Source organism: Drosophila virilis, chromosome 4, assembly GCF_030788295.1.
Source record: "Drosophila virilis strain 15010-1051.87 chromosome 4, Dvir_AGI_RSII-ME, whole genome shotgun sequence".
In the NCBI taxonomy this organism is placed as follows: Eukaryota; Metazoa; Arthropoda; class Insecta; order Diptera; family Drosophilidae; genus Drosophila; species Drosophila virilis.
The window spans coordinates 10,530,489-10,549,423 of NC_091546.1; the positions used below are offsets into that span (position 1 = coordinate 10,530,489).

General features: G+C 39.8%; 3 protein-coding genes and 5 non-coding genes across 16 annotated transcripts; 4 read left to right on the forward strand and 4 right to left on the reverse strand.

Annotated features, from left to right (window-relative positions):
• Positions 1-305: 305 nt before the first annotated feature.
• Positions 306-691, reverse strand: LOC6628351 (neuropeptide-like 4). The gene is made up of 2 exons (XM_002052181.4): positions 577-691; positions 306-504 (listed from the first exon to the last, which is right to left on the reverse strand). The coding sequence occupies exons 1-2, from the start codon at positions 586-588 to the stop codon at positions 355-357; spliced, it is 162 nt and encodes a 53-aa protein (XP_002052217.1). The 5' UTR covers positions 589-691; the 3' UTR covers positions 306-354.
• A 1,707-nt stretch (positions 692-2,398) lies between these two features.
• On the forward strand, positions 2,399-2,958 carry Nplp4 (Neuropeptide-like precursor 4). Its single transcript, XM_002052180.4, has 2 exons — positions 2,399-2,533; positions 2,604-2,958. Exons 1-2 carry the CDS (start codon positions 2,522-2,524, stop codon positions 2,787-2,789), a joined length of 198 nt encoding a protein of 65 aa, XP_002052216.1. The 5' UTR covers positions 2,399-2,521; the 3' UTR covers positions 2,790-2,958.
• A 137-nt stretch (positions 2,959-3,095) lies between these two features.
• TRNAQ-CUG (transfer RNA glutamine (anticodon CUG)) lies at positions 3,096-3,167 on the forward strand. Its single transcript has one exon. It is a non-coding gene; the product is annotated as a tRNA-Gln (tRNA).
• Positions 3,168-3,325: 158 nt separating this feature from the next.
• Positions 3,326-3,397, forward strand: TRNAQ-CUG (transfer RNA glutamine (anticodon CUG)). The gene has a single exon. It is a non-coding gene; the product is annotated as a tRNA-Gln (tRNA).
• A 175-nt stretch (positions 3,398-3,572) lies between these two features.
• On the forward strand, positions 3,573-18,926 carry LOC6628206 (apoptosis-resistant E3 ubiquitin protein ligase 1). 9 transcript variants are annotated; one of them, XM_032438159.2, is made up of 8 exons: positions 3,573-4,059; positions 14,842-15,791; positions 15,854-16,052; positions 16,346-16,482; positions 16,529-17,260; positions 17,322-17,645; positions 17,702-17,964; positions 18,023-18,926. In XM_032438159.2, the coding sequence occupies exons 1-8, from the start codon at positions 3,867-3,869 to the stop codon at positions 18,123-18,125; spliced, it is 2,901 nt and encodes a 966-aa protein (XP_032294050.1). In that variant the 5' UTR covers positions 3,573-3,866; the 3' UTR covers positions 18,126-18,926. The 9 variants fall into 9 exon arrangements, with proteins under 9 accessions (XP_032294050.1, XP_032294051.1, XP_032294052.1 ...); XM_032438160.2 differs by having other exon boundaries at positions 16,535-17,260; XM_032438161.2 differs by having other exon boundaries at positions 16,553-17,260.
• TRNAQ-CUG (transfer RNA glutamine (anticodon CUG)) lies at positions 4,398-4,469 on the reverse strand. Its single transcript has one exon. It is a non-coding gene; the product is annotated as a tRNA-Gln (tRNA).
• TRNAQ-CUG (transfer RNA glutamine (anticodon CUG)) lies at positions 4,635-4,706 on the reverse strand. The gene has a single exon. It is a non-coding gene; the product is annotated as a tRNA-Gln (tRNA).
• TRNAQ-CUG (transfer RNA glutamine (anticodon CUG)) lies at positions 6,449-6,520 on the reverse strand. Its single transcript has one exon. It is a non-coding gene; the product is annotated as a tRNA-Gln (tRNA).
• Positions 18,927-18,935: the final 9 nt, after the last annotated feature.

The window sequence follows — 18,935 nt, forward strand, 5'->3', positions numbered from 1 at the left end:
AAATAGTCTTATTTAACAGAGGCGAATTTGATTAATTGTTAAAATAATAAAATGTTAATTTTTATTAGATGCTGCAAACATAATGTCTGTGCATTTTCTGAGCGGGTTCCATTGACAAGTGTTATACACAACTGTTATACTATGTGCCCAAAAAAGGGTATATTTTGTTCGTATGAAAATTGAATCCTTTTCGGATATGTGTTATATTGCTTGCATATATTTCTTGCTATTGTCCTAGCATATATGACTTTTGACATTTATTTGACTTCTTAAAAGAAATGTGTAAAAAGCATAATACTCTTAAATGCTGTTCTATAGCTTGAAAAACTTTATTGTCATCATTTAGAAGTCATTTCAACCATAGTAGACATAAGGAGATGCATAGGCCACGGCCGGATAGCCTGCGGAATAAATGAATTGCGGGTTGGGTTCGGGCTTCGGTCCAGGCACAGGAGCTGGCACTGCCGCGGCTAGAGCGAGCAGTGCAGCGAGTAGCAGGAACACCTGAAAAATATATATAAGTCGCCCAGTTGAGTTATCTATGCTCGTTAAGGTTCCCCATTTCATGCCGTTTACCAGCTTCAACATGATCAAAAAGTATCTTAGCTATCGACTTTGAACGCACAGAGAATCAACTGCGCGTTTGCGCTTCATTGCTGCCTTTTATATTCAAGAATGGATGGCCACAAAAATTTCGCATGCACTTCGCGTCATCATCCCGATTCCGGGAGACGTCACGACGCGCCCATAATCAATCGTATTTGTCATCCCAGCCCGGACTCCGTAAGTACCCTGCTTGCCTGCTTGAATTAGGGTATTATAATCTTGTCATCGCTTGTGCCGTGCATCCAAGAATCTTTCCCAACTATTCTGATGCATCTTGGCATATTCAAAGGTAAGGATCTGTTTTCTCGTAGTAGAACTCTCTCTTTTATGAGAAATACATCACCTTAAGGTATTTTCTGTCTTTAAAATATTAGTCGAACAGATTTGTTTGCTTTTTTTTTTTATAATATATCCTAATATATCAGCCAAATTTTATCAAAAATGGGCCCCTATAAAAAAACTTTTACAGCCTGAATTATTTTGTGTAAATGTAAAATTATATTAAAAAAAATTTACATCATAAGAAATCGTTAATAATTATCGCGCTTCTGCAAGGGTATGCACATAATCTTGACTACCCCAAATTATTTCTATTCATTCTCAATTTATTTCTATGTACATCTATTAGCTGGCAGCCGAAACATTTGCGCGTATCATTAGCAACAATTAAAAAATCTTTAAACAAATCAAAAATAACTTTTGAAAATCCTCTTAAATATAACTATAGACTTGTTGCACATTTTATGCCAACTCACTTTTAAGCTTTGGCAAGGTTAATTATGTCACAAAATGTGTGTCACACTAAAAATAAAAGAAAAGTTCCTTTGATCGGAGTTGAACCCTTCACCGAACGCCCGACTAGCCGCGGCCTGCACGCAACAGCCACACAATGGAGAATAAAGGCAGATCATAAATAAAAATAGAAACTGAAAAAACATGAAAAGATTAAAAAGGACAAAGTACAGTCCGTAGAAACTATCTTCATAGTAGAAATGAGATCGATTCGCATCCTTATTAAACTTTATATAAACAATTGAGTTTTTGCATGGATATTATTAATTAATTAAATTAGCATTAAGACAATTCAATTAAACTGAGAAATGAATAGAATAGAATGTTCTTTGAAGATATCTTTGTTGTTAACAAGTGAGCTTAATTTAAAGCAGATTGTTTTTCAATTTCAGGCAGATATTTGATGGCAAATATGCTAGAAATAAAAATTATATTTTTTTTTTTTCGATTATTGTAATTTACACGCAAATTGTTAAGTAACCATACGGAAGTATTATGCCAGTCTGGAAAAAATAGAATGTGACCTAGATGCCATTGGAATTCGCTTCTGAAATAGATATGAATAAGTATGTCTTGCGGATTTTTCGTTTGCATCGGATTGGCATTTCGTGGGCCTCGAAATTAATATTCTGGTAGGCAGAGAACTGGCTTCTGTTGTCATTTTCAACTTTTATTGAAAATACTCAATCATTTATCACTTTAATTGCTGCCAAATGCGATCAGCGCTTCGCTAAAAGCCTGCCCCAAAGAAATTCCAATTAATATGCAAGATGCATTGCGAAATTTGTTTGGCGGGCCCAAAAATCAAAACAAATTACCAATCGCTTTGAAGGTCAGTTAAATATATATATATATATATTTATATATATACATAACTATTCTTATTGTTTGCGATAAGAAGGCATTAGAATGCAAAGCCGCTTTGATTGCTGACAAAACTATTAACAACTTTTAAGAAAAAGAAAAAGTGAAATAAATGCGAACATGACTCGGTTGTTCTTCATAAATAAGTCATGAGAATCAGATTCGGGTATAAAAAGACCCTCAACTCTGGCAGACAGCATCAAAACCCAACTTGCAATTCCTTCAATAACATCTAAAGAATCAAATCAACCTTCCAAAAATGTTCAAGCTAGTAAGTCAAAAGCCTTTCTCAAGATGTAACAAGAGACAGTAATAAATCCTCCAATCTTCTCCGCTTGCAGCTCGTTGTTCTCTTCGCCGCCCTCTTTGCTGTTGCAGTAGCTGGACCGGCGCCCGTTGCTCGTGCTGCTCCTGCTCCAGTTCCGGTTGCCAGCCCAGAACCGTCGCCTCAGTTCTACTATGGCGCCAGTCCCTATGCCTACTCCGCCTACTCTGGCTATGCATCCCCGTACGCGTATTACGGTTAGAAGACCTCTCGTCCAACGATAAACGACGGCGAATTAAACCTGGACTAGTAATAATGGACATGGAAAATACGCACGCTGGCAATTCTAGTTAGGTTTTAGTGATAGATGCTTATGAAAACAAAAAAAAAAAATTAAATAAAGAACTAAAAATATTAAAAAGCTTAAAAATGATATGAACCAAATAGTTGAAAGTGCCAAATAATTCAGCTTTTGTACGTCAATTAGTTTTACCATAAACTGCCACACGTACATATTATTCAATTGTTAGCTACATTTTATATAACTTTTGACACTCGATGTTCAAGCGGTTCCATGGTGTAATGGTTAGCACTCAGGACTCTGAATCCTGCGATCCGAGTTCAAATCTCGGTGGAACCTAATGAAATGAATTATTTTTTCGAATTTTTATTTGCGTTTTATCACTATTAAAAGTGCCTTATTTCATTAATTGTTTGTATTTTGTAATGAACTTTTCAATTTTAAATTACAACACAAAACGTAAAGTTTTTATGACATTTGCCACTCAGCGGACAAGCGGTTCCATGGTGTAATGGTTAGCACTCAGGACTCTGAATCCTGCGATCCGAGTTCAAATCTCGGTGGAACCTAATTGTCATTTATTTTTATATCAAAAAAGAATCTTTTTATAAAGTTGCTCACACTGTCGCTTGCAGAATGTTTTTTCTTATGGACTGAATGGTTTCTGTATCGGCTGGCATCAGTGCTGCCAGACTGCTGGCAGCGATTGTCCGGTAACCTTGTCCGTCAGCTGTTCAGCAGAAAGGCAAATGCACCGAATCAAACACAATTCTGTTTTGTTCTGTAACATTTAATGTTTTTGTGTTCAGAAGAAAAAAAAAAAACAAATATGTACGGATGCATTTAAATCTAAACTGAAAGCAATTAACTACGCTTTTTTCCGTATGCCACAAATACGCGCAAAAACAAAGCGAAATGGCTCGCTCTGGGAACGTGCATATAATTGTTAAATGTTAAACAAAATGTGTTGCGTGCTTTAATCCGAAGGGGAATGCGCTGCGGCTTTTGAACAATTGTGTACATGTGCATTTGTTTATTATGTTGAAAGGCTCGCTGAAAGTATTGATAGCGATTGTGTTGAGTTTAATGTTTACCATCTCACTGGTAAAGATTGTTTTATTGATTTGGTCCTCGTATCCAGACTGGCTGCATCATTACACGAGGCACGAGCACCAAACCAGCTTCACAGCCGACGAATGGCACGCTTACAAGCGGCTATTCCGTGATAAAGGTAAGTCCATAAGATGCGCTTCATGCTGCATCGCATATAATTTCCCTATTCTAAGCCTAGGGTCAATAACTGTGCAATAACAAAATTGCGTTCACCAGTTTATTTCAGTGTGTATTTACCGATAGGTGTTGCACACATATGCATGCAAGCAATTGTTGTGTATGTGTGTGTGCGTGTGCATTTCGCATTTTGGCGCATTGTTGATTTATGCTAGAGTGTATACAGGTGGCTCGAAAGCTCTTCAAACAGTAACACGTGCTAACATGTCTTCAAGCGTAACAGTTCAAATCGAATTGAATATAATTATAAAAAAAAAAATAAAAGAAGAATTCGAACTCAGGTTCCACCGAGATTTGAACTCGGATCGCAGGATTCAGAGTCCTGAGTGCTAACCATTACACCATGGAACCCATACGATCTCCACCAAAAAATTTTGTAATACAAGCCTACAAACTTGTAATCGTCAGTTTAGAGAAAAACTATACAAAATAGATCTGTTTAACAATTTTATTGAATTTTATTCTTGTTTTGCCAAAAGAAGTAAAAATAAAATAGAAAAATAAACTTTAATAATCAGGTTCCACCGAGATTTGAACTCGGATCGCAGGATTCAGAGTCCTGAGTGCTAACCATTACACCATGGAACCGTTGAGAAAATTTTGTCATAAGTGTATTTTGTATCAACCAGCAATGTGTATTGATCACCAAAATATCTATCTTTCATTAAACAGACACTATAAAACCAACTCTTTAAGATTTCATGTCTATTTCTCACTTTTGGCATAAGTAGCTTTGCAAAGTGAAAATATAAAAAAAAGAAAGTATATTCTTCATCTAAATGATCGGGTGAACTTAAACTAATCCAAGCAACTATAAGTTTATTTTTATTCGAAAATAATTGATCGAATAAATATGTAAAATGCACTGAAAATTAATAAAATTCATTTGTATAAAGTCAATTAGGTATTCAATTGTGAATAATTGATAATAACTATTAGTTTTGTATCGAGTATATAAATAACAATTACCTGAATTTGTAGGGGAGTGCATTTATGGTACATAAAGATTATTCTTTGACAACGGTTCTTGTTTTTCTTTTGTTATCAAGTAAAAATCGGACTACTTTTGAATGGCGGCATATTTCAAATGTTTTGTTTTTCAAGAGTTGAAAAAAGTAATTAAATTGGCTAACAAAGTCGTTGTGTGTTCTAGGGCTTATTAGGTAAAAGTCACATTGTAATTTTAATAGGCTGGCGAAACAAAAAACAACCTGCTGGAATACGAAAGCTCTAGCCTCTGTGGACAAGGCTCAAAAGCTTTCACTCCGAACTGCGGCTCGGGCTCGGACTCGGGCTCGGGCACGCTCTCTCTTTTCGCTTTCGGCTATTCACAAAACGAAGTTTTCTGTGTCACAACAACAACAATAGAGCTGAAGGCAATAACACGACTAGGCGAATTTGGACAGTCGTGTATTCGGTATAAAATCAATCGTAAATGTCCTTAAATGCTCAGTTTTCGTTTAACATCGGAGCGCGCTGGTTGATTGCCTGTCGCAACGCGGCGCCTCGTGTTTTTTTCGGTAGTCAAAAAAAGTGAAAAGCATTAACAACATAAATATCGATAATACATGCATGCATAAATTAATGAGCTACAATGTAAAAAGAGACATCCTGTGCATAACATTTCCCATTTCGTGTTGATTGCCATGAGATAATTATTCGTACTGCCCAGTGACATATTACTCGCCTAACCTATTTTGCGGTGCACGTGGTAAAAGGGTCGCCACCTGCAGCCATTATAAACTTATCCAACTTCGCGCCAAGAATCCTTTGCATAATACATTTTTATAGTTTGTTCTGTTATTTTATTCATGCATATTCGCACACGCAGATGTTTTATAACCCCTGCCCTGAGCCCTGGTTGCGGCCATAATCCTTTATGGCTGCTTTCAAATGTCGCAGTTACAGTTACTCTTGCATTCACAGTTGCTGTGTTATTGTTGTTCGTAGTTCTACCGTTAATACTGCTGCGTTAGTATTGTGTATTCCTAAATTTCGTTCCGACACATAACTGTTCGCGTGGTCCCCAAAATGACATTCAGGTTGACCTGCTTTGAATACCTAAAAACTATGGGGCCGCAAAAGGTTGCAATACAATAAAATAGTTAAAAGAGTTCATTGAAAATGTGCAAATACAATTAACAGCAAGAAGAAGGCATCTTCAATATATATTCCTGTTCAGAATCAAGAGTCTGTCTAGAATAATTTGATTTTTATTATCGAATTATTCAATTGATAAGTACATTTTTCAATATAGAAATCTTGCAACGACTGATGGTATTTATTATTATTGATAATAATAAAAATAAATAATTAATAAAATGCTGCTCAGGTTCCACCGAGACTTGAACTCGGATCGCAGGATTCAGAGTCCTAAGTGCTAACCATTACACCATGGAACCTGTTAGATAAGCGACCACAAACAAACAAAAATTTTGCCGTTTTCCATTTCTATTTTAATCAAAATACAACTTGTTCCCAAATATACAACAATTAATGCACACCAAAATTCTGAGACAGATATTTGGGAATTACATATATCACAAATGTAAGCAAGAATTTGGTTGTCAGTCCGAAAAATCCATTACGAGTCGTAAGTACTTCGTTCTGGCAAAAAAAAAAAAAAAACAAATACTGTGAATGGGAAAGTAGCCAATGAATGTCGTTGACGTTGTTAAGGAAATAACTGTTTGGTAAACACTGACCAACGGCCGGCAGAGGGCCAGAGAGAAATTTCCATTAAGTGCCTGTTATGGCAATTTGCTGTTGCTTGCCTGGAAGGAAATTGAAAGGAAATTGCGCCTGCTTTTCCACATACAGGCGACGGTTGAAGTGCGCCACTTGCACCGCAAGCGGGGAAGGAGTGGGGCTAAACAAATTAAAAAGATTCGCGTGGCTGCTGGCAAACCGTTAAAAATTCGTCGAGTGGCAATGAAAAGCAGCATGAACGACAACAGAGAAGTCTAAAAGACATGTGCACATAACAAGAGGCCCTTTATTGCGTCGTTCTCTTTGGTCAACTCATCCCAACGCCTGACTGCTGCCTACCGACAATGCCTGCCATTCGTCTCGCTACCCACGCCCCCTCCCGCAAAGATGTCCGCATAACAGTGAAGCTGCAACTGTTTTTGTTATGTAGGCCAAGCATCCAGACGCCGGACGGAAGCTGCTGCTGATGCTGTTGCTATCTCGCTCTGACATATGGTCGCCATTGCTGTTGACAGTTCTGCCGCTGTCGCTGGCGGCGCTCTTGCGTTTAGTTATCATTATTGCCGTGGCCCTCGTGAGCATTCTGTTGTTGCTATTACGTTTTGTTGTCGCATTTGTCTGCTCACAATTACAATATCGCAGCTGTAATTCAGCTTTCGCTCTTTGCTCTCTCAAGTTCGCGTTCTCTTTCTATCGCACTGTTCCGTGCCGTCTCGCTCGTACCACATTAACCCTGCCGCCATCTCTGCCCCAACAAATTATCATATTGTGCCTTTTGCGGTATCCTTGAATAAAAACAAAGCACATAAAAACATTTACACACTTAAAAGACAAATAATTTCCACTTGTATAATGACGAAAATAGAGCTGCGGTGCATAATCGCAATGAAATATGTGGTCGAAAAACAAACAATAAAAACTTTAAATTATTAGAGTCTAATTTGAAAGACGTAGGGAACTATGAGTATTTCTTGTGTGTTTACCTTTTTTGAAAACGACAGGAGACCATTAAGTTGACTTTTTGTACACACCAGAGACGCACACATGCATGTTTGTATGTGTGTACACACAGATATTCGTGTATTTGGCTGTATGAATAAAAGAGGAGGGAGGGAAAACTTAAATAGACGTCGGCCACTTGGCGACCCTAAAGCAAATGAACAGCTCACTTTCCTTACAAATTCCGACAGTAAACACACACACACACACACAAACACACAAATCGATTCACACGAAGAGCACACACATACACACACACACGCACACACACACAGAGGGAAAGTGCTTATGACTGCAGACAAAGTTTGTCAGCTCGGATTACAAGCACCGGCGGGAACAGGATACTCACACTCAGATTGGCTTGCTAGGCAAACAAAAACAAAAATGGCGCCATCAATGGCAATGATGATGTGCAGCAGGATGTGGAGGATGAAGAGCGTGCTGCTGCTGTTGCGGTTGTTTTGTGACTGACTCACTCTCATTTACGGCCGGAGGGTGGGGGCCGAGGCACAGCCCGTATAATTTTTGTCCACTTTGCGACGCAGAGAGTGGCGTTTGCTTGTGTGTGTGTGTGTGTGTGTGTGTGTGTTTGTGTGTGTGTGTGTGTGGATGCTCCTATTAAAATTCGCAAATGTTGTTGCTTTTAACATACATATATATGAAAGATAAAAATATTTAAAACAGAAGATAAAATATCTTGCAAATTATAATTTTTGCTTTTTACGTTTACATTTTGGATATTCAAAATCATGAGGTTCCCTTCATGTAAGTTTTTTTATTCCATATTCCTGTGAGTTGACAACTTTCAGAAATGTCAAAATTTCAGGAAGTATTCACCATAAGCTCCATTTAATATTAATATCGAAAGCTACAAAACTTAAACTTTGTTTAGTATACAAAAACCTGCATAATATATACGAAAAGCCTTACATACTATATACTCAGTTTGAGTTCGTCTTATCTGTTATTTTCCGCCCGTAAATTCAGCTTCCTAACTCTAATTAGTTAGTCAGCTGGGAAATGCTTTCTTCTGACTGTTGCATACTTTGGCACAGAACAAGTATACCCAATTTCATTGTGTATAGGGTATACAAATATTTAATTGTAAACTTTGTTATCGATTTTCGTATTAGAGAATATAATTATTTCTTGACAGCAAACAGAAAAGTTCACAAAAATATGAATAGCTTGCTTGAGAGAAGATTGTAGATAAGTTTGCGGAAATGCAGCTATGTGCCAGCATCTCGTACATTCAACATTAGGTATATTATTTATCCTTTGCAATGCTTTTTTTTTTGGCATCTTACATTTTTCTCTGGCGCGATTTTCATTTGGCATTGGCTAGCCTGTCGAAGGTCAGTTGCAAGCCAATAAAAAGATTGATTTACATTGCCAGCAACATTATAAGTATTTTTCACTCTTGTATAATTAACGTGACCCGAAATGATCTCTAGTAACATTTGTTAATAAACTTAACGAAACTACGGCAACAATTGGAAAACGAATAACAATACCCTATCAAAATGAACCAAAATGCAACATGAAGTATCTCTTGAGTTAAATAAAGTTTTATTACAATATTTGAATCGCGCTCAATAAATCGATTATATAATACAACAAAGCAAATCAAGACAAGATATAATACAATGTGGTCGCCCGAATCGGAGATAAATTCCATTGCCATGGCCACCACAATGCGACACTCGCAGTCCTCGTCCTCAGGTGAGTGTGCACAGGTAATTGGCTAGGCCAATTAAAAGCCCAACCTTTAAGCATGAACATTCCCTTGCCTTTTATTTTGCGGCCAATTCGAAAGAACTGGACGAATGCGCATTTTATGATTGTTCTCATTCTCGCAAGTTTTTCTCCGTTTGACCCTGACCCGCCGCCCTGGCTTTATGTCTACATGAAGCTGGCTGCCCCGAAAATCGTTTTGAATAAAATAAATTTAAAAGTCGAGGGATTTATAGAAATGAATTGTTTGCGTGCCAAAAACCGCCAAACGCTAGTCCCAAAGGAACGCAAAGTGCCGCTCGGCACGTTATATGTGAACATTTACGTTCATCAACTCTTACGTAAAAGTCGGTTATTCGTTTCTCCTGAAAATTAATATATGTCAGTGTCCAATCCAGAAGTGTCAAGCAACGATATTTAATGTGTGCATGAACAGTCTATATAGACATAAAACGGTTTATCCTGCTTAACTGAGCTGGACTCTAAAGTTTTTACGCTTTTACGCTAAGACGAAGCTTTTAGCAATTCTTCGCGCAGAGAAATTCTTTTTGGAAAAATCGCAAGAAACGGTTGCATTCCGGTGCGATCCCAAATTCATTTCAAAAGTTGTTTGTTTCAATTAATTTAAGAGGTATTCGCATAATTCACCGCTTCTCCCTGCAAGTGAAGTTGCTGGTTCAAACTAAATTCAAAGAATATCATTTCGCGTCGTATTCCAAACTTTTCGCAATATCCCGCCTTTTAACAGTGTCAAAGATTTTGAATGATGCACAAATGGATTTGGGCTGGGCAACGCCGTTTCTGTCAGCTAGTAATAAAATATATGCATATACTATTGCTAAATGTCCTTCAATTCTGCCACAATTGCCTGCATATTGCACACACTCAAACATGCTTGCATACATATATGTTCACACGAATTCGCACACACGTTCAAATTCAGGTGCCAAGTTGTGCAGTTGCATTCGTCTAAATTTATTTATGCGAATTCGCAATGTGCCACATACTCACCTGTGTGTGTGTGTGTGTGAGGTGAAAATGTTCGATGTGTGAGTGAGAAGACCTCATTAAATACGGTCCTGGTATAACTTATGTTTACCTATTGTAGGCCATGTAATAGTATAAGGATATATTGGTTTTGTGTGTAATGTTCAGGCAGAGGCAAACCATTCAGATTATATTCTCTAGATCAGCATCAATACTACCTCACGAAAAAAACAGTATTCTTAGTACATGAGTATTAGAACGTAACAAATCTTAATTCGAACTAAATATAATTTTTCGAGCAATTATTTAAAGCCCTTATAGCTTTGCATGATGTTGCCATTAATATCTGTATTTTCAGATGTTGTCGCAATTTCGTTTTTATCAAAGCTCTTATCCTTATTTCTGCCTTTGACCTTTTGAATATTCGTATTACGTGTGGCTGGCTTTTAAAATCCGAAAGATTCAGCAAATAGTCACAACAGTACACTAGGGTATGCAAAAACTGCTGAGGTTTATTCTCTGTGGCAAATGCTGCTGCGAGTAAATAAATAAGTGCGTTTGCGAAACTGTTTGTTGGCTATTTTTGTGTTTGTGTTGCGCAAACAGCGCCATTGGGAGTTAATTAGGCCCATTGTTGTGACAAGTCTCTAAATACCATATAACAAAATATATAAGCAGAAGAGCGAAAAGCCAGATGAAAAGCCAGGCAGTCAAATGCCACAACTTTGAGTTGATTATTAGGTATCCCCTAGTCGGATATTTTGATCCAAAGCGTGTTTTTCATATTCATGAAGTATTCAAAATCTTACAATGAATTGAACTTTGCTAAGCAACTGAGGTCTTAAACGTCGACCAGTTGTCCCTAACACAGAAGTTCGATAGAAAATTACCATAAAAAAGCATATATTCCTACATATATATTTATATTTAAAGACTCGTGCGACAAGTGAGCGTGCAAAGTTTTCAACAAAGGTAAGAATCTAAAACTTAAATAAATGCTAGCAAAAGTTTTAATTAATAATAATGTTTAAGCTGGCTAAGGCAAGGCCATTTTTGTTAATATTTTGCAATTACCTGGAAAGGGCATTATAACTTTGCAAGCAGGTATAATCGACAACGCAATGCTCTATAAAAAGTGTAAATACCAGTCAATCGGTTAAATAATGCCTGTAATAATCAGCATATGCGAACCCATTAAGTAAACTTGATTCGCTTTAGATATAAAAAACCATATATTAGATATTCGGTTCGGTTCGTGAATCCGAATTTCCAGTTTCAGACTTTTCACACGGTTTACGGGCACAATTCAATATATTGTATAATCAAACATTTTTTCAAATATCGCAATAAGCAATATGGTTTAGGTTCTATTCTTCGTTTTATGGTAAAAAAAAATATTCCGGGTTCAAGTCAGTTTCTAGCGTTGAGTTGACTAAAAACACATGACCCTCAACTGTGCCTGCTTTTGAGGCTTTTATTTAATGTGCGCTCCTCCGGTCATTAGAACCGTAAGCCATCTCCCTGTGAATATAAATATGTGTATTCTGAGAAGAGAGCAAGCGACATAGTTAGCGAGCACTTGGATGCCCAAGCATCTAGTACTTATATCGCTAATGAGAGCGCTGAGCGACAAATTCGTTTGTGAGCCAACACTGCGTATACGTTATATGCAGAGGCTATTGCCAAAGCGGCATTTGAGCGGCAGTAGACCCAGCCACGGGCTGAAGTGTGCTTTTCAAATAAAATTGAATGTACAGATAATTGAGTTGGCGTTCATTGCCGTTTCCGATGTTGCTTTGTCACATCTGAGAGTGTATGCAGACCGAGTGTAGATATTTATATGTGATCCCCATCTATGTTTAAGCTAGATAGATATAACTATTTGCAGGGCGAGGAGCGAGGAAGCAAAGGTAGCTGAATTAAGAAATCTCTGGATTTGAGCCGGCGACCTACTGCTCCTCCTTATATCTTATAGTTAAGCATGTTGTATTGGCTCAGAGATTGATGCACAGCACTAATACTAAATGTTTCGCAGTAAGCTTTTACTTAAATGACAAAATTAACATAGTTTTAATTGAACTTCACGCAATACACACATTTTCTCATATGGCTCAGATCCAATTGATGCCTGAGGATGCAGCAATTAGCCAGGAACTGATATTGCTGCAAGCTTGCGTTAAGCTCAAAGGATTTTCGCATCAATTTAGCGAACATTTAGACATGTCACTTTTGATTTATAACATGCAAGTGTTTTGGCCCTCACATAGAGCCACAAAAAAGATATTGCCTTGCGTTAGTCTCAAATTGTGTTTAAGGCATGCGATTGGTGAGTTTACAAAACAGGATTTTAAAAATTTTTATAAAACATTCATCTCCTTTAAGAGCTTTAAACTTGACATTTGAAAGGTAGAAGCTTCTATTGAAACCTCAGACGACGCCTTTTTCAAATACTTGATAACTTATTCACCATATTTGAGAGAGTATAAAAGTACTCTTTGTATTCTGTGCGAATTTTAAAATCTTTAAATAGCTCTGCCCACGCTATCTAAGGCCGAAAGCAAGAACAACAATAAGCGTAAGCTTCGACATATAAATTCTGTTGTTTGCCAAATTTAAGCCGCGAAAAGTTCATAAAGGTCGCCTTAGTTGCATTTCGGCTATTCTGATCAGTGCATATTGTTCCAGCCGAAGCATATTCGGACCACAAACACCGACGTTAACTAAGAATGCATATAGAAGTAAAGTTGTATGACACATTCGACCCTATCAAAGGAAAGTTTTTCAATATAGAAAGTTGCCTATCATTGTTTGCCTTCTCCGTTTCTCGCCGTTTTGATGTTGGTCACAGAACCAACGAAATCAACCGGAAGTCGTAGGTTCCGCCATAAATATAATGTTATGAGCGCTACTTTAAGAATGAAAGCAATTGGTAACCAAATAAAATTGTTTTCAAATGTCAGACACGCAAATGTTACCTAGCCTAAGTAGTTGTAGTTATGTGAGTAGCCAATGCGAATATTTACTCGTATCGCATTATTTTTATACTTCTCCGGCTGACCCTAGATCGCGCGCTCCGATTAGGGTCCTGCCTTACTTGTTGGCCGCTTGAGGTGGAGGCTTGCAGCCCTTGTTGCCAGTGGTTAGAGAGAGACGGAGAACAATTGACGAGTAATCCAGTCGAGAGTGCTCGACTATGAGATACCTTGTTACCATAAATCCTAATCTCTCCTATCTTTGCCCCTTACTTCTCTACCCCTATCTACCTCTCTCTCTTTTTGCCTCCTATCTTTTTTCTCCATCCGGATCTTTTTTCCCTTTTTTCTATCCTTCCCTTCATCTACTTTCTCTCTAGCTTTATCTATCTCTATGTCCTCCCTCTCTCTCTCTCTCTCTTTTTATGATATTTGTTATCTGTTTTGTAAGTTTCATCTTAATATTAAACTTGTTTGGGAAAAGGAAAACCAAAAGAAACTGACGCAAAGTTATAAAATATCTTGCAAAGATAGCTTTGACTTATCTATCCAAATCAATTTCTGAGAAACGATTGTCATTTATAAATTAAACTGCTTAAATATAAATAAATTTACTTTTTACCTAAAGACGTTCTTTACAATCCGAAACTGAAGATAATCTTTAACTAATTGCCGGTCAACTCATATCACAAGCCGAGGCTAGTAGCTTTAATTTGTCCGGACAACGACGGGTTATCCCCGGTTACTTCAATAGTGAAAGATAAAATCGTAGCTAATAATAGATTTAGCTACTTCACCAAGAACATTTCGCGAATTTGTTGGTTTGTATAAGAGAAGAATGCGAAAAAGTCGAAAGTCGAAAGGTCGAAAGGGGACAAAGAGTCAACTATTTGGAATAGGTTGGATTGGTAGCTTGGTGAGGGAACAAAGAACAACATTTCGTGCGATGGAAGTCAGCGATAAGTGCTTGCGGGCTGGGCTGGTCTGGTCGGGTTGGGGCGGGTCGTACAAATTTGGATGCGGGCTCGAACTCATTTTGGTAGTCATAAAAATTGAAATATAATTGATTGGCATGGTTGTCGAAGTTCCTGCCGAATGACGCAGTCGCTGGGCTAAATAAGTTGACTTGTAATTGAAGACACAATTAAGTTGGTTTTATTTTTGGATTGGAGGAGCGTGTTCCTTGATGACAACAAAGTTTCGAACTCTGCTCAAACTTTGACCATTTAACTCAATTAGCTGCAGCGCCTAAAGTTGTTTGTATTTCTTTTATGTTTGTGTAACTTAATATTTATAAATGGCGTCTATGTCTTTTCTTACAGGGATCTCATCGTTGTCAAGCTCTGGTGATCCAGAACGTCTGCCGGAGCTGCCGCCGGGGGACGAGCAGCGCCTGCAACGAGCTGCCCTACATTTGCAGCAGAAGCTTATACTGCGCGAATGGCTGCGGGAGTATCGCATGCAGCATCATTACCAGCGTCTGTTGGCCGTTGAGGTGGCCTCGCTGGAGGACGTATACTGGCTGGAGGACTCGCGTGCCAGCAAGATACTCGGCAAGGACTGGCAGCTGTGGTCGACGGCGCGTCAAGGCCTGCCCACATCGAAGGCACAGCTAGACGCTCTGAAGGCGCAGCTGTGGTCAACGGTGGTCAAGTCCAGTCAGCATCAGGACGCCTGGACATGGGGCGGCATGCTGGTGGTGTCTGTTTCCGTTGCCGGTCTGGTCACACTTGCCGCCATGACACAGCCCTCCCTGGCGCCCGAGGCGCGCCACTCGCTGCTTCAGTATGTAACCGGAAAGTATTTGCTGCCTGCCAACTGTAGGGTGCAGTGGGACTGGAAGGATCCGGCCCGAGTGGGCGGCACCATGTGCTTCGTAGTGCGCTTCTTTCAGCGCAACGGCCAGCCCTATCCAATCTGTGATACCGACCAGTTCTTTGTGGAGGTCACCGAGGGTACACGCAAAGTGGTCACAATCAGCGAGCTGGGCTCGTCCACAGATCCCAATAATGCCAACATTGCCAAAGTCAAGTTTACGGTCCGCACCGCGGGCCAGTACAAGATCTCAGTACTTATCGGCGCCAGCCACATTGCCGGCTCGCCCTTTGTACGCAACTTTCTGCCCGGCGCCATCGATCCGCGCAGATCTAGGTTCATCCGCCCGGCCAGTACGCTCATCTGCTGCGCAAGTGCTCCCACCCTGATGCATATCGAGCCCAGGGACGAGTTCGGCAATGCCTGCCTGTTTGAGCAGTCCGACGAGGCGGTTCAGGTAACTTTTGCCTACTAGCCCGGAAATCTAATTCCTAATCTAACAACTGCCTTCTCCTGCAGGGCTACCGCGTGGCCATCTATGATCTGCACGGCGTATCCGTCGAGAAGCTCCAGCATGCCATTGCCTTTAGCTACGACCGCGTCAACTCGCGCGTCTCGGTGACTGCTCTCTTCCCGGAGCCCACGTGCTTGCGCGCCATCATTAGCTATCGCGACCAGCAGCTGCCCAATGGGGACTTTGATATAATCGTGCTGAGCAGTAAGTATATAGATTGCAACTATACTTTTCTCTGATTATATGAGGATCAACTCCCAATCTCAACCGTGAGAGTGACGTATCACACATATACACACACACAACTTAGAGCCTAGTTCACAAAGGTAGACGGGCAGAAAGACGGACCTTTTATTTTTATCAACTCAGCTAGTTTGCTAGGAAATAGGATACATCCCCCATTCTCCCAAACATCTCCTGTTTACTTTATTCAGTCTTCAGCAACTCGATAGCTTATAATTGTCGTTAATCTATTTACACTTGAATGCAATTTGAAGGTAGCGACACAACGCTCGTGCACAAGAACATAGCCTCGCGGAAGCACAACATTTGCTACGAGGCGAAGCTGCTGAGCATCTACGGAACGACGAGGAGCAAGCCGCGCAAGGTGATGTGCTATGTGGGACCGAAACAGGTGAGTCTCATAGTTGCAGATGAAATTGATTGTGCGAAATGTTCAGGCTCAGAACTCGTTGATTTTTCAGGTGACGATCAAGGAAATGATATTAAAGTTCATTCCCAAACGTATTGCGACCTTTCGGCTCTGTCCGTCGACCAAGTTCCACTTTCTACCCCAGCTGGTAAGTCAGCTGCACGGGCCGGTCTTCATCATAGACGATGGTGCGCAGCCGCGCATTGAGCTAGCCTCAAAGGATCGCAACATAATTGCAGCCACCTTTACGCATTTTCTGCTGAAGAACATTGGCGGCTCTGAGACTTTTAAGGACAAACAGGATTTCTTCTATCACGAGGTGCGCAAGTTCCATGCCAGCTACTATCATGAGAAGATGGCACTCAAGGTGCATCGCGAAAAGATACTGGAGAGCAGCATGAAGGCCACCAAGGGCTTCTCGGTGTCGGACTGGTGCGGCAACTTTGAGGTCACCTTCCAGGGAGAGCAGGGCATTGACTGGGGTGGCCTGCGCCGCGAGTGGTTCGAGCTAGTTTGCAGCGCCTTGTTTGATTCGCGCGGCGGCCTCTTTTGTACATTCCACGACAAACACCAGGCGCTGGTGCATCCCAATCCTACGCGGCCCTCGCATCTGAAGCTCAAGTACTTTGAGTTCGCCGGAAAAATGGTCGGCAAATGTCTCTTCGAGAGTGCCCTGGGCGGCAGTTATCGCCAATTGGTCCGCGCGCGTTTTAGTCGCTCGTTTCTGGCCCAGCTCATTGGGCTAAGGGTGCACTACAAGGTGAGTGGGATGCTTTTTCCTACATCTGTTTTATATCTGAGATTTTTGTTTGGTCCTCTAGTACTTTGAGCAGGACGATCCAGATCTGTATCTGTCAAAGATCAAGTACATACTCGATACGGATCTGGATGACACGGACACGCTGGAGCTGTACTTCGTGGAGGACCTCTACGATGCCAGCGGCCAGCTGAACAAGACCATAGAACTTATTCCAAATGGTGCCAAGACTCGCGTGACCAACGCTACCAAAAATCAATATCTAGACGCTTTGGCCCAGCAGCGGCTATGCAATAGCGTTAAGGATGAAGTCGACAGTTTTCTAAAGGGCCTGAATGCCATCATACCGGACAACTTGCTAAGCATTTTCGACGAAAACGAACTGGAGGTAAAGACACTTTTTTTTGTAGCAACATATATAGTATATATTCCATTCTCTGCTAGCTACTGATGTGTGGCACTGGGGAGTATTCCGTAAGCGACTTCAAGTCGCATCACATTGCCAATGGAAACTCGGCCGAGTTTCGGCGCGTGCTCGCCTGGTTCTGGGCTGGCGTAAGCAACTTTAGCCAAACGGAAATGGCGCGTCTACTGCAGTTCACCACGGGCTGCTCCCAGCTGCCACCCGGCGGCTTTCAGGAGCTCAATCCCCAATTCCAAATAACTGCGGCGCCCACGTTTGGCAACCTGCCCACGGCACACACTTGGTGCGTATTTATGCACGATCACGTGCCTTTTAACTTCTGTTCTGTTGTCTTCTTCCAGCTTTAATCAGCTCTGCCTTCCCGACTACGAGAGCTATGAGCAATTCGAGAAATCGCTGCTCCTGGCCATCAGCGAGGGCAGCGAGGGTTTCGGCATGGTCTGAGCTGGAGTTATCCGTGGAATTGTTTTATTATACACTATGTTCCTACGCCTTATGTGCCATACGAGGGCTAGGTAAATTTTCTAAATAACTGCGTGAAGTTAAAATTCTCTAAGCGCTTTCCATGATTTCCGTGTTCAAACTAATAGAAGAAAAAATAATAATCCTACAGCAATATTTATTTAAAATTCGCTCTAAAAGCAAAGCTCGTTGTGAAACGAGACCAAATGAAAATGAATATATATCATCATCAAAGAGAATGTGATAATTGAATTATAAACTAACGCAAGTTAATCGTAAATACTTTTTAGACTATAAAATATTAAGCAAATCGATTGCTTAAAACATTGAAATCAATATCTTATTTGTCTTATTGAACTATTTTCCCAAGTAGAGAAAAACGAAATGTTGTTGTGAAATATATTACCAAAAAGCAATGTTTATACTATAAATGTCAAAAAAAAACAGCGAAAATGAAATGAGTTCTCTCAAGCATCTCAATGAAAGTAGCTCTCTGTGTAAAGCAATATTCATATTTAAAATATAGAACTTTAAGTAGTTGTTAAATGTTGAAAGCAGTCTACTAAATCGAAGATCAAATAAATAAATTATAGATCATTAGAAATAGTACTCTCACTGATAACTAGTTGTTGAAATGGGAAATCATAATCGAAGCAAAGATCTCTTGTGTTTGTGTGATGTGCAACATAAGTTCAAGAAAATAATAATAAAATGTAAAACTATATATGCAAGTAGAGTTGAAATATAAATTACTTATTTCTCTATCATTGAGTTAAAACTCAATATGTATTT